The following is a 15567-nucleotide window of genomic DNA, read 5'->3' as shown; positions in this document are numbered from 1 at the left end:
GAAATACTTTTCTTTTTGTCTCCCACCTAATGTGCATCTAATTCCAAAAGAAGAGCAAAATATTTTGAAACTCGTTTTCTATATGCAGGTTTTCAAGGCTAGTAAGAATTATTGGAACTTTGGAAGTGAATTTATAAATTACTGTTAAGGGGTCAATGGGAATCGATTTAGATTAACTGGTTAGGTAGTAGCTGCTTTGATAACATTGCCTTTTGTTTCAGTACAACATAAACAACTCTCCCTCACTCTTACACAAGACCCGGTGATTTCCATCCAACGGTATTGATCTACTGAAGTATAAAAAAATTGAATTAAAAAAAAAAATGTCCCAATTATATAAACAAAGGGATTGCTAAATTAGTGATGTTTCGACTGCTAACATACTCAGTGCTCTCAGCGATTTCCTTCAAACTAGTCCAAGATTTTCTTCTTCGTTTATTTGAGCTAACAGTTTTTTCTACATCTATTGGGGTAGAATCATTTTCAGGTCCAGCTGGTTTCTTCAATGCTGATCGATTCCTCTTTCTCCTTCTAGCCTCCAACAAAGTAGAACCACTACTCACCAATGGAGTCATAGGACTATCTGTAGCAGGGAACAATGGAGTTACAGGACCATTTGTGGTAGGATTCTCCCTGGCTAAGGCTGGTGAAGCTATCTCATTTGTTTTATAGGTATCATCTTTGCCTCTGGTGATCTTCTCCAAGCTAGTGCACTTCTGAAGCCTGGATTTTGCAGGTTCTGATTTTAAAGATGTTTTGGCCTTTGAGGGACATATCTCTTTCATATGTCCTTCTAGGGTCCCTCTCCTTAGATTCCAATGTGAACAGAAGTAACACTTGTACACCACATTGTTCTGTGTAAAACCATTAGTTTTCTTGCGCCTATGTCTTGCCTTTGCCCTATTCTTTTCTATTCGAACAGTGCAGTTAAACCCAGGCTGAAGAATTGTTTCACATCTGCAATACAGTTACGTGGCAATCAGAGTCACTCTATATGTTATTTACCACAAAAGGAAAGAGCTTAACTTATAAGTCCAACAAGCTATACAAATGAAACCAACAAAGTTACAAACAATCCAAATCAATGTTGGTAGCATACTTTTACTCTAGAATTCATAATAAGTAGATGTTGTTAATGCAATTTGAAAGTAATAGGAAACAACCATTTCCTTGCTTCCATGTAGATAGGTAATCAAGCAAAAAATATATATTATCATATAATCAGTGAGTAGTTTAACTCATAAAATTCTTACAGTTATTAAGGATATCCAACAAGGCAACTTAGGAATATAAAATAATAAATAAAACAAAAACTATTTGAAGACCTCCATTTGATACATCATATTTGCTAATAAAATCAAGACCAATATTTTTATTTAAATTTCAATATCCTACAGGTTACATGATATTATACTCTAATGCAACTCATTAATGCACAAAATCACCAAGCCGATTAATGCCACACAGAAGACTCGAGACAGATCAAGAAATAAAAATCTCTCTGGTCAAATGATATGTCCTAACAAAGACCAAGTAGCTAGATTCTTGTTGGGACTAAGATGTTGTCAATACTGAACTAAGCAAAATTTGCACCAAAGAGACTTGGCAAATGGGACGATAATAAAAGTTTATCTATTCATGGTTTGAGAGACAAAAACGCATGTGTAGGTTCTAGTTGTTTCAATGAAGCTTATTTCAATGAAGCTTATTTCAATGAAGCTTATGATTTGTATTAGATTCTTGAAGGTTTATGCCTGTGGTTTGGACAGTGACTCCATATGCATATCGTCTCACTGGTCTTAAGGGTGTTGAAAATTTTCAAGATTTCTATTAAACTTCTTTGCATATATTAATGAAGGTGATAGAGACATGCCAACTACTTTCCATATTGACTTACTCTAACCAATTTCGAGCATAACTGCAAAAATAACACCCTCATTCAATCTAATCACTCAAATTTCATTAAAATTTCTTCCTATTTACATTAAGTAGAACACCTAAGAACATATTATTCCACACTTCCAACACATGTAATTCTTTAGCATTAGCATTGGCTAGCACAACAAATAAACAAAAATCTCAATTGAAATTCTCCCCAATGCAAAGACTCAGCTCTTGCATTAAAAGCTTATTTGGACAAAACCACATAACTCTCAGTATAATTACATGCATCTTCAAAAGATTAAAAAGTTTGTGCATGTGCACCTCCATGCACATCAGTTATTTTGATGATCGAAACTAAATTAATGCCAATGGAACTTACCTAAGGTCTGTTTGGACCCAATTGTGGGCAGTTAGATGGGCTCCAAAAAGGCAAAAAGATGTACTAGTTGGAGAGTTAGTTATCGGTGGCGACTACTCTTTTTGACAAAATTATTATTTTTTTTTTTTGATAGGTAATAAGACTTTTATTTTAAAAAATTGAACATCATGTTCACGATGGTGAACACTTTGAACAAGAAACCTCTTTTTGACAAAAACTAACTTAAAGCATTGTAAATTAACATAAAACATGAAGATAGAAAATCATTCTCTCTCCTATTTTTTCTCCATCTCTCTCTCTCCTAATAAGATTACTCTCTGAGGTTCCATCATCACCCTAATTCCAGAAGCCTGGATATGCTTCTTTTATATAGGTAGATAGTGGCGGTGGGAGAGGTGGGGTTCAAACTACAAACGATGTCATTACTACTGAGTTATCACGTGAACCCCAGAAGCATGGATACACTCTAACTATTACTGTAATTCTGCGGTCATCAACAGGTATAATTAGTGTAAACTAAGCTGACACCAATCCACATTTGATCCCACATTCAATTCCATCTCAGCAATATCTCTCTCTCTCTAAATATTTTCCTTTCCCTGCATAAAATCCTTTTTACTATTCAACCTACACTAAATACCTAAACACAAGACAACTGCTTTCAGTTCTCTATTTAGCAGCAATTCAAAATTCAAACAAATTACAAACAAGACTTTCACTAAAACATCCCATCTGTTCTCCTACTCCATGCTCTAATTTTATTATCAAAACAGTTTACCATATTCAACAAGAAGAAAAATTTTAATATTCCAGTGAATCTAAATTGCAAGAAAGCTGTAACCATGCAATCCATACCAAACTAACTATCAAATAAACTGCAAACCTAAGCCCAAACTGCTACAAGCAATTCCCAATACAACAACAAAGCCTTAGTTGCAAAACTGCTGCGTCAGCCATTGATCCTCAACGGACTAATTAGAATTGTTCGCTGATATTCCTCTCTACCATATCATCCTATCCAAAGTCATACTTTCTATCAACTCCTTGATTAATATGTCTTTTTTTACTACTTCTATCAACTCTTCTTAATTGCAAAACTATAGGGTCGACCATAGGCTCTCAACGATCATTCACAATATTCTTCTTTATCACTTCATCGTATCCAAAATCATGCCCCCTATCTACTCTTCAGTTAAACGTCTCTTTTACGGTTTCTATCAACTCTTTTTAATTGCAAAACTATTGTGTCAGCTATGGATTATCATCGGACTAATCAGAGTCTTCCACTTATATTCTTCTCTATCATTATCATATCCAAAATCGTACTCTCTATCAACTCTTAATCAACATGTCTTCTTTACTGCTTCTATCAACTATTTTTATGAACAAAACCATTGAGTCAACTATGGATTCTCTAACAGACTAATCAGGCTATTTCACTTATATTCCTCTCCATCATTACATCCTACCCAAAATCATACTCTCTATCAACTCTTCAATTAACATGTCATTTTCTTACTCCAAAACCAAAAAAAAAAAAAAAAAAAAAGTCTTTTTTACTACTTCTGTCAACCCTTTTGTGTTGCAAAACTATTGGGTCAGCTATGAATTTTCAAGAAACTAATCAGAGTCATTCACTTATATCATATATTCTTCTATATCATTCAATCCAATCCAAAACCATACTCTGTATCTACTCTTTAATCAAGTACACAAGAAATCCAACCTCTCACAACAAAACAGAGAATGGTTCGGTGGCGCCCCCGTGGCCTCCGTTACAGCAGCCAAACGTTGCCCAAAAAGAGCACCCAAAGAAGGAATAGCGGCCTCCCCACTGGCCCACGTTGCAAGCTTCTGCAAATGCTCGAGCTTTAACATGGACTTGGAATTGATAGAGTTGCCTCTTTTTGTTTGCTTTTTTCCAGTGATCTCTTCTCTCAATGAGATTGGATTGTGAAACCCATTTGAAGATGACAACTTTTGCGCTGATTTCTTGTTCCCGGAACCTCCTCCTCCTCTCTTGCCCATGTCGTCTTGTCTCGTGTTCTGTTCTCTCTCTCAGGAATTTTGACGAACATGTGCAATGCAATTATGCAACTGCCGTCTCCTTCTTTTTATGCTACTACTTCCCTAGCTTGCAATTTATGTAAGCTTGGGTAATTTTTTTTTTTTTTTTTGTTGGGTAATTTTGATTTTTCCTTCTCTAGCTTCGAAATTTTATTTCAATTTTTTTTAATAGAATTTCAACCTACTAAAGATTGTGCTCTTTAATAGCAGATTTAGATACCAATCAACTTTTAAGGCGAAAATGGCCAACTGGCCTTAAAAACCAAACAATCTAGTTAGTAGGCGAGAATTAGAAACATATTTGGTTAATAGCATCTCGAGCCTTAGAGGCTCGATTTTGGTCTCAAAATCGAGCCTTTAAGCCTCGATTTTTTTGTGTGATCTGGCCTGCACACGCTGGAATGGTCCAGCTGGAAATCGAGTCTCTTAGACTCGATTTCCACGTGTATTCCAACCGGAAATCGAGTCTTAGAGACTCGGTTTCCAATTGGGGTTTTTCAAAATTAACGTTCTCACTCTCTCACCCTCAGTCTTACATCTTCATTTCCCACACTCACAAAACTCTCTCATTTTCTCTCTATCTCTCACACGGCCTCTCACATTCACACACGCTCACACACACAGAGAACCCCGCCGGCGTCGACGAGCAAAGCCCAGCCCAGCCCAGCGACGACGCCGACGAGGCTGAGCCCAGCCATCGGCTCCTCTCCTCATCGATCTCTCTCTCCCTCAGTAGGAGATCCTTTATCCTTTTCTCCCTCTCTCTCATTACCACCCCCATACCCATTCATTTTTCCTCACCATACCCATACCCATTCCGATTTTGGTTGGTAAGTTATTTATATGATTTTTTGTTTTGATTAATGTGAAATTTTGGGTTTGGATTTGGATACTTAACATCTAGGTTATTTATTTAATTTTCAGTTTTGATTTTTGTGAAATTTGGGTTTGGATTTTGTGGTAGATACTTTATTTAATTTTTATTTTATGATTTTTATGAAATTTGGGTTTGGATTTGGTGAGTGCAGATGACATTCAACTCTCTTTGGCTGAAGTCAAACTTGCTTGGTTACCCATTCCGATTTTGCTTGGTAAGTTATTTATTTGATTTTTTGTTTTGATTATTGTGAAATTTTGGGTTTGGATTTGGATACTTAACATTTAGGTTATTTATTTAATTTTCAGTTTTGATTTTTGTGAAATTTGGGTTTGGATTTTGTGGTAGATACTTTATTTAATTTTTATGTTATGATTTTTATGAAATTTGGGTTTGGATTTGGTGAGTGCAGATGACATTGTTGCTTGGATAGTGCATATTGTTGCTGCCATCCTTAAGAGTTTCCAAATTTCTGCCTTCAGGTTAGATTGTTATTGCTGATTAGGATTATAGCTTTTACGAGAGAATTGTATATCTCATTAGGCCCATTTGCTTGTCTATTAGGAGCTTAGAACTTACAAGTTTATATGAAATAGTTATCTCATATATTTATAGTGCTTGCGTACCATTACAAATTACTAAATTATATGCATATAAAAAAGCACTTAGTAGTTTGCTATTGAAGAAACAAATTACATAGTCTTTTTTCAGTTATGTATTTGGTTGATTGGTTATGATTTAGGTTTTTCGGTTAGGAATGGTTTTGTTTAATTAGTTTAAATAGATGGATTAGATTTAGTTTTGATTAAGGGATTTTGGTTAGAAGTTTTGTTTACGTTAGCTGGCTTGGCATAAATTGGTTTTAGGTATCTAGAAATTTCCATATAAGGAAGTAATCTCCCAGCCTTTATCGGACTATTCCACTCCCAATTAACAGGACACCTCAGAATTCCCATGGACTGATAGCATAGAGAATGGAACATTGGATGTTTCTATATTAAAACTCAAAATAAAATTTCAAATTAATAGAAGAGCAATTCATTGTAAAAGTTACCAAATGACAATTTCCTTTTTGATTCGAATAAGAACCAACTCGTTTACAAAAAAAAATGGCAGCAAGCCGTCATCATTCTTTCTTGCCAACGTTTTTTAGCAAATTGCACAGAAAGAATACATAAAACCGTTTATAGAATGTCATGTTATTTGCATCATTGCTTCATTTTTAATGTAAGTTTCCAATACACGTGGTATATACACAAGACTGAAACCACTCAAATGGTGCTGCATATTTCTGCTGCTTATAGGGCCTCGTATAGAACTCGGTGCTCCAAAAGTTCTGATAAAATGCTCCTCATTTTATCAACTGAAATGCTCCTCAGATTAAATCCCAGCCTCTCATTTCCCAAGCTATTTCTACTCATCAAAAAAAAAAAAAAAAAAAAAAGAGCCATTTTTATTAACTGTTTCAAGGATTGTAACCATAGATTAAACGTTGTTGTATTCCAGCCTGTCTATACCTCACTAAGTGAGTAAATAATTTATAAACCCCTAATAAGATAGTGGTACATGTTAGAAATTTTTTTTTAAAAAAAATTTCGTATAAGACTCCTATACCTTCAATATAAGAACTATGGTTAAATGATTAAATTCACCATTTTCTAATAGCTTAAGTTTTGGGGAGAACTGGCAATTTAACATGGTATCATGGCAGGAGATAAATGTGTCTCTTGACAATTCAACATAGTCTTCGTCTTCGTCATCCTCCTCTAAATGTGTCTCTTGACAATGGAGGGTTTCACCAGTATTTACAACATGATCTTGAGATGGGAGCATATAATCTCCCATTGTATACCCTCCCATTGCAGTGCATCCATCATCAAGGGCTGTAAATTGTAAAGACGTAGTTGTTTGTTGCACCATCTCAGTATCAACTTCCGCAAGCGGCTCTGAACTTATGTACAACTCAGCAGCATTTACTTGGGGCATTTTCTGGATCCTATTAAACATCATCTTCACATGTTTGTCTTCTTTAATCGCCATATACCCGTAATTTATCCGTTCATGTAGGACTTCTTGTGGGTAACGATAAATAATCTTGATGTCATACCAAGCAGAGTTCAAATTCAATTCGTCCATTATTTTCAACTTCAAATCAATCAACGTCTTCAACTTACGACGTATCATCATGGGGTAGCATTGGATACCCGGCCCTGTAAATGGAAATCCCTCAATCCCCCCAGGATTGTTAAGAGGTCCACCGTAGTATACATTTATATCAATATTCTTCAGATGTTGTGAACCTATTAAAGAGTCAAGTATAATATGTTAGCGACATATTTTTTTCTTTCATTTAACCTCAATTACAAAACCTTTTCTATCTACTCAAAGTACAAAAATCACAAATTCTCACCCCACAATTGCATATACTCACCCCACATCACATACAAACACACTCAATCATTATCATTTCGTACTCAAACAAATAAAAAAACTAAAAACAAAACTCACCCCCATTACAAAATTTCAACTCAGCTCTAACTAATATAAATAAAAATATCAAACCAAACAACAAGAAAAATAGCCATGATAAAAGCCTAGCAATACAAATATATATCTACAATATTTTTTACTTGTTATAAAATCCTAGCAAATATATACATTAACTTGCAAAAATAGTCATGATAAAAGCCTAACAATACAAATATATATCTACAATATTTTTTACTTGTTATAAAATCTTAGCAAATATATACATTAACTTGCAAAAATAGTCATGATAAAAGCCTAACAATACAAATATATAACTACAATATTTTTTACTTTGTATAAATCCTAGCAAATTATATACACTAACTTGCAAAATTAGTCATGATAAAAGCCTAACAATACAAATATATACCTAAATATATTTTTTACTTTGTATAAAATCCTAGCAAATATATACACTACCAAATATAACTTCTTACAAACCCCACATTTGCATATTCACATACAAACACACCCAATCATTATCATTTGTTTCCAAAATAAAATAAAAAATAAAAAATCATTAATTATACTAAAAAAAAAATAAAAAACTAAACACACAACTCACCCCATTACAAACTTTCAAATCATTCTATCAAAAATATAAAAAACAATATCAAACCAAACAAAAAAAATTAATCATGATACACATACCCATAAAAAAACCTAATAATAATATATATATATTATATTTATATATGAAACTAACAATTAGAGAGATTGAGAAACCTTACCTGACATGAGGATGTGGGGTGAGTTGAAGTTTATGCTGAAATGAAAATGAGTGAGAGGAAGGATGTGGGTCTCTTTTTCAAATTTGATAAATGTTGCTCCTATAAGAACTTAGCGCTCAGTGCAGTCAGGCTCTAACCTTACTTCCTCTAACCGTACAGGAGAAAGAGAAAAGTAAAAAGCAGCATGTGTGTACCTATAAGCCAGACAACTAAATGTAACCTACAATGAGCATGTGCAAACTGCAAAGGCTGACTCCTGGAGCTGAGTGAGCATGTGCAAACTGCAAAGGCTCATCCTGGAGCTGTGGGACTTGACATGACCAGACATCAGACACGAATAAAGCAAGAGAACTGTACTCAAAAATCGAGTTTGTGAGACTCGTTTTCCAGCTGGAAATCGAGTCTTAGAAACTCGATTTTCACGTGGAAATCGAGTCTAAGAGACTCGATTTCCAGCTGGACCATTCCAGCGTGTGCAGGCCAGATCACACAAGAAAATCGAGGCTTAAAGGCTCGATTTTGAGACCAAAATCGAGCCTCTAAGGCTCGAGATGCTATTAACCAAATATGTTTCTAATTCTCGCCTACTAACTAGATTGTTTGGTTTTTAAGGCCAGTTGGCCATTTTCGCCAACTTTTAATGTAGGCAGGAATTAAAAATCAAATCTCTTAAATTCACCAATTGAGCTAAATTTCGATTTCGACTATTATGTATTGTTTGGATTTTTTTATTTTATTAAAAGATAGAATTTTTTCCTTTCTTTTTTCATTATGAAATGAACCATGATAAGATGTCAGTTAAGTGTCATATTCATGGTTTGTTTAGTTAGGTGTTTTGGGAAAAAAAGAGTATTTTTAAAACTCAAAACTATGTTTTACAACCACAACTCCTTATAACTTTTTTACAAATGCTCATTGTAGGGACAAGGGCCCAAAATAGTATATTGGACCTTGGACCTTGTCCAAAGACATTGATAGGTTCAAGGAAGAGCAAGTGGTTGTTAAACGTTCCCAATTAAAGTCTCAAAGACACTAATGCATTCCCTCTTACCCAGTTTCTCTAATGCACTAGGGTTAGGGTTTTATCTCTTACTCAGCCGCCTGTAGAATTAAGTCCCTAACCTAGTTTAGGTATCTGTTCCCTTCTACCTTCCGTGGGTTGATAGGACGGCCCGTTCGGTGGGTGTAGTGTTCTATTAGAGTGCTCGGTGGTGCAGTACCTATTTCGTTTTCAGTTTCTTTGTTTTCAAGGGCTGTAATTCTCATGGCTTCTTTAGACGAGATGTGGGCACGTTTCTCGCTTACGGAAGAAGAAGAGGGGGGTGCTGAGGTCCCTAAGGAAGAGGAAGAGAGTGTATACCGTTTAGCTAGTCGGTTTTATACAAAGAGGGTTCTTAATGTAGATGCAGTTGCTCGCACGTTCAAGCCCTTATGGAGAACAGCCGATGAACTTAAGATTAGCGATATTGGAGAGCATATATTGTTGTTTGAATTTGAGGATGTACTGGATCTTGAGCGAGTGTTGGAGTTTGAACCATGGTCATACGATAAACATCTTGTGGCATTTGAACATGTTTTCGACATCAAGTCGGTGCCATTCCTGGATTTCTCTCACGGGTTTAGATACACAATATTCCAGAGAGGAGTTTGAAGGTTGAAGTAGGGGAGTTGGTAGATAAGACCATCGGTAGGGTTATCCAAGTTGCCGACCCGGAAGACGACAACGCTAGAAGTGAGTTTTTGAGGGTTAGAATAAACATTGACATATCCAAACCCTTGCTCCGTTGCTCTAAATTACGCTCGGAGGGGAAATAGGTGGGCTAGGTTGGGCTGAAGTATGAACGGTTACCCAATTTCTGCTACTGGTGTGGCCGTGTGACTCATGGAGAGAGGGATTGTGAAGTTTGGCTGTGAGGTAAAGGGTCTTTAAGGAAGGAAGAACAACAGTATGGTGAGTGGCTTCGAGCGGAGCCGTTGAGAGGCACTCGCAAAACTATGGTGGTGGTTTTGGGCACTTCACGTAGCCAAGCGCCATGGTGGAGGAAGAGGGATAGCAATAAAGGTCCATCAAAAGAGAATGCCGACAACTCTAAGGAGACTCAGTCATCTGCTCACTCGGCGGCAAATATGGCTATGGACTATTTTGAGATTTCCAAGCCAACGCGTGGAAATGGGAGTAACGTGAATAATGTAAGGGGCTTTGGGGTACAAAACCATGAGGTGAATCATGGCTTGCATTCAAATAATCCAACCAACAGGTTAGAAGAGATAGTGGTGGGGTTAAATTTAAATGATAAGTTGGATGGTTTTGTGGGTGAGACAAATGGGGAGGTTTGAAGATGTCCGTGGGTCCTAGTGCTAAGGTAAGTAAGGGTGACATGAGGGCCATGCAAGATTGCACCAACCAAATCACTAACTCTGATTCAGTGGGGTCCACAAGAAAATGGAAAAAACTTGCTAGGGAGGTGGATTAATGTGGGGTGTCTCCTTCACTAATGAATGTGGATAGGAGGCCTGTGCTGGATGATTTTGATAGGAGTGTTGGTAAAAAACAGTGTTTGAGTGGCAGCAGCTATTCGAATAAAGAAAATGGTGAGGTGGCAGCTGGGTCCCAACGCCACCGAGCATTATAAGTTGCCTGAGCTAGAATTGTCGTGGGCTTGGGAACCCATAGACAGAAGATGAGCTGGTTGCGATGGTGCGCAACAAAGATCCCAAGTTGGTGTTTTTGATGGAAACAAAGGTGGAAAAAGTAGTTTTAGAACGTATTGGCCGTAAGATTCAGTTTGGTAATTTGTTTGTAGTCCCCCGTCACAATATTGGGGGAGGGTTGGCTTTGTATTGGCCAGCAGATATGAATGTGGATGTTCAGACTTTCTCAGCCAGATATATTGATGCTATTATTGACCTTGGGGAGAATGATGCTTGGCGGTTCACAGGTTTTTACGAAGACCCTGAAACTGCCAACCGGGAAAGCTCTTGGTCATTACTGAGACTTCTTAGCTAGCGGTTAAATTTGCCTTGGGCTTGTATGGGGGATTTCAATGAGATTTTGTTTGCTGAAGAGAAACAGGGTTGGCTCATTAGACCGGAGAGACAGATGCAGGGGTTTAGGGATGCTCTGGACTATTGTAGATTAAGGGATTTAGGCTTCAATGGGTTCCCATTTACTTGGTGCAATAGAAGGACGGGTGGTCAGAATGTATGGATTTGGTTGGATAGAGGGGTGGCTTCAGTTGAGTGGACTTTGAGTTTCCCTTCAGCTCGAATACATCACTTGGATGCTTTTCACTCTGATCACAAACCCTTGCTGCTTTGTTCAGACTCTGAATTTAAAAGGTTCTACAGAAAAGGTCGGTCTTTCCACTTTGAAGCTATGTGGTTGAAGGATAATTCTTGTGAGGGTGTAATTCAGGATTCCTGGGATTCTAGACAGCCATCTGATTCAGTTTGGGGGTTTAATAGAAAAATAATGGCCTGCCAAGAAAACCTCAAAGTTTGGAATCGAATTACATTTGGTCATGTTCGGTCTGCTCTGAAGAGGAAGATGGCTGACTTGAAGGAAGCTGAAGAAGGGGATTGTTACAGAACTAATCCAGGCCGTATTTAGATGCTCAAAAAGGAAATTGGTAGCCTCCAGTCTAGGGAAGAATGTATGCGGAAGCAAAGGGCTAGAAACACTTGGCTTAAAGAAGGTGATCGTAATACTGCTTACTTTCATTGCAGAGCTAATCAATGGAATAAGAGGAATTTGATTCTGGGATTGGAAGATGACAATGGGGTGTGGGTAGAGGATGAAGCCAAATTGGGTGGTGTGGTAGAGGGGTATTTTAAGAATATCTTTTCCACCTCAAACCCGTCTAGATTGGATAGAATTTTAAATGGAATCCCGTACCCTATGAATGTTGATGTGGATCCGTGCGTGGGGGGTGAGTTTCAAGCTTTTGAAGTAAAGCAAGCTCTCAACCAAATGGCTTCAAATACTGCCCCTGGCCTTGATGGTATGTCGCCCAATTTTCTGCAAATCTTTTTGGCACATTGTTGGTGAGGATGTAATTGCAGTTGTTCTCCAAGCCTTGAATTCAGGTATTGTCCTAGAATCCCTTAATTCCACATTTATCTCTCTGATTCCCAAAGTTAAAACCCTAAGAAAGTTTCAGAATTTCGACTGATAAGTCTATGCAATGTTGTTTATAAATTAATTGCAAAAGTGGTGGCTAATCGGTTGAAAAAGTTGCTGGCTAAAATGATTCTAGATTCCTAAAGTGCATTCTTATCAGGGCGGTTGATCACTGACAATATTTTAATGGCTTTCGAGACCCTTCACTTTCTGAAAAGGAAGACTCAAGGGAATTTGGGGTATATGGCACTTAAACTGGATATGAGTAAAGCGTATGACAATGTGGAATGGGTTTTTTTGGAAAGGATAATGCGTCACCTGAGTATTGAAGATAGGTTGATCAAAATTATTATGGCTTGTGTGCAATCTATTTCTTATGCAGTTCTTCTCAATGGGCAGCCGATGGGCAATATAAAACCCACAAGGGGGTTTCGCCAAGGGGATCCCCTGTCTCCATACTTGTTCCTGTTGTGTGCTATGGGGCTACAAAGCTTGATTCATCAGGCTGAAGTGGATAGGCATATTTGAGGGGTGGCTATCTGTAGAAATGGTCCTAAAGTTTCCCACTAATTCTTTGTAGATGATAGTGTGCTGTTTTGTAGAGCTACAGAGGCTGAATGCAATAAAATATTGGAGATTTTAGAGGTGTATGAGAGAGGGTCTGGTCAAAAGATAAATAGAGAAAAAACGAACTTATTTTTCAGTTCAAACACTCCTTTGCCCTTACAGGAGCAGATCCAGTAGCTCTTAGGTGTCCCAGCAATCCGGTAGTATGAAAAGTATCTAGGGTTACCCGCTTTAGTAGGCTGAGCAAAAAAACAAAGCTTTATCTTCCTAAAAGAGAGGGTCTGGAAGAAATTGTAGGGGTGGAAAGAGAAGTTATTGTCTCAAGCGAGAAGGGAAGTCCTCATCAAGGCTGTCATTCAAGCTATCCCAACCTACACCATGAGTTGTTTTAAACTTCCCAAGGGGTTGGTTAGGGAGCTCGAAAGCCTTATCCGGAAGTTTTGGTGAGGTTATAGTGGTGATTCAAGAAAGGTGCATTGGGTATGTTGGGAAAAGCTTTGTGAAGCGAAAGAAGTGGGTGGAATGGGCTTCAAAGAAATTGAAAAGTTCAATGACGCTCTCTTAGCAAAACAGGTTTGGAGGATGATTAATAACCCAGGGTCGCTTTGCTTTCGAGTGTTTAAAACTAGATTTTTTCCAAATTGTTCAATTTTGGAAGCGAAAGATTCCATAGCCAGATCCTATGCTCGGAAAAGTATTCTTAGTGCGAGAGATGTTATCTAGAAAGGCATGGTTTGGAGAATTGGTGATGGCCAATCCGTGTGGGTAAAGGAAGATAAATGGCTGCCTAAAAGAAATAGTAGTTCCATCATTTCACCCCTTCCTACTATTCTGCCTGAGACAAGGGTTAGTTCCCTCATTGAAGCTGACCGGAGAGAATGGAAAACAGAGGTGATTCAAGAGCTGTTTCTGCCTAGTGAGGCATCGGTGATTATGGGAATTCCATTGAGCTTGAGGAATACAGAGGACCGGGTTATATGAGCCTACACACCTTTTGGAGTTTACTCCACAAGTAGCGCATACAAGTTGCTAACTGATAGATATGTGCAAGGCAGCTCTAACCGTGAGCCACAAAGACCTTTTTGGAAGGGAATATGGGAGCTTCGAGTTCCTCATAAAATCAAGCACTTTGTTTGGAGGGCTTGTCACAATGCTCTTCCAATAAAGTGTAATCTGGTTCGACGGAACATAATCAATTCGGAGGTGTGTGAGTTGTGCAATGAAGGCCAGGAGGATGTGTTACACGCTTTATGGAAGTATCGGGTGGTGGAAAGTGTTTGGAGTTGTCACAGTTGGGCCCAACAAGCTGTGAACCCCCCTCCCCTAACCTTTTGCAATTTATTTGATCGTTTTTTGCAAGTAACGGATGATTTCAGGAAGGAAATCTTTGCAGTAGCTGCTTGGTGTCTATGGAACCGGCGAAATACCCTTCACTTTGGGCATCAAGTGCAGCCTATTACAAACATTAACTTGTTGGCTAGTAACCTGCTACAAGAGTTCTTGGCGGCCCAGGAAGATGAAGCTCCGACAGTTCACTCACCTATGATCCAACACTAGTGGAGACCTCCAGAGCATGATCACTTCAAAGTAAATTTTGACGCAGCTGTGTTCAAGTCGCTTAATTTGGCCGGTATCAGGTTTGTCGTCCGAGATTGGCGTGGAGATGTAGTGGCAGCTTTGTCTATGCCAACTGCTCTAGCCTCGACAGTTGTGGATTCGGAAGCCCTTGCGTGTTGCCATGCTATGATGTTTGCTGCTAAAAAGGGCCTGCAGAACGTTATATTTGAAGGAGACTCAGTTTCTGTTATTAATGCTATTGTCCAAGAAAACCCGGTTCTGACTTCATAGGGAGATATTGTTGATGACATCCGCTCCTTAGTCTCTGTTTTCTAGTCTTTTCAATTTGTTTTTGTTCATCGGTTTTGTAATGTGGTTGCCTATGCGTTAGCTAAGAAGGCCAAATGTTTGGCTGGGTATTGGGAATGGTTGGGTGACTTACCTACAGACATTTCCTAGTTAGTTGATTTTGATGCTCCTTGAAGCATTCTGTTAAATACAATAAAGTCCCAGTCGAATTGGTTGGTTTCTCAAAAAAAAAAAAAGAAGTCTTAAAGATAGGGAACAAGTGAGAGGCTGTCTGAGGAGGAATTCCTCCTCGGATATGATGAATGTAGTTCATAATATGTACTCCATCTGTTAGCGTAATCCTCCAAGAAACTCCAATGATAAAAACATGCTTTATGAACATACGAGAAGGAAGGAAACCTAAAAATATCTAAAGGAAAGCTGCCACTATCGCATTAAATGCACTGCAGCTACTTTTCTAGCCGCATTTATATGGAGAAGACCTTTGAATAGTACTACCTTGGCTACCACAACTCACAGAAAACCAGAGGGGGTGTCTGATGGGACA

General features: G+C 38.0%; 2 protein-coding genes across 2 annotated transcripts; both read right to left on the bottom strand.

The window, feature by feature from the left end:
* Positions 1-154: 154 nt before the first annotated feature.
* On the bottom strand, positions 155-4402 carry LOC126727624 (uncharacterized). The gene is made up of 2 exons (XM_050433433.1): positions 3990-4402; positions 155-957 (listed from the first exon to the last, which is right to left on the bottom strand). Exons 1-2 carry the CDS (start codon positions 4289-4291, stop codon positions 333-335), a joined length of 927 nt encoding a protein of 308 aa, XP_050289390.1. The 5' UTR covers positions 4292-4402; the 3' UTR covers positions 155-332.
* A 2413-nt stretch (positions 4403-6815) lies between these two features.
* Positions 6816-8559, bottom strand: LOC126728918 (uncharacterized). The gene is made up of 2 exons (XM_050434669.1): positions 8468-8559; positions 6816-7507 (listed from the first exon to the last, which is right to left on the bottom strand). The coding sequence occupies exons 1-2, from the start codon at positions 8472-8474 to the stop codon at positions 6816-6818; spliced, it is 699 nt and encodes a 232-aa protein (XP_050290626.1). The 5' UTR covers positions 8475-8559.
* Positions 8560-15567: the final 7008 nt, after the last annotated feature.

The sequence above is a fragment of the Quercus robur genome, chromosome 5 (genome assembly GCF_932294415.1).
Source record: "Quercus robur chromosome 5, dhQueRobu3.1, whole genome shotgun sequence".
Taxonomy (NCBI): domain Eukaryota; kingdom Viridiplantae; phylum Streptophyta; class Magnoliopsida; order Fagales; family Fagaceae; genus Quercus; species Quercus robur.
Note: the sequence above shows the minus strand (reverse complement) of the source record. Positions and strands in the feature narration are given on the sequence as shown.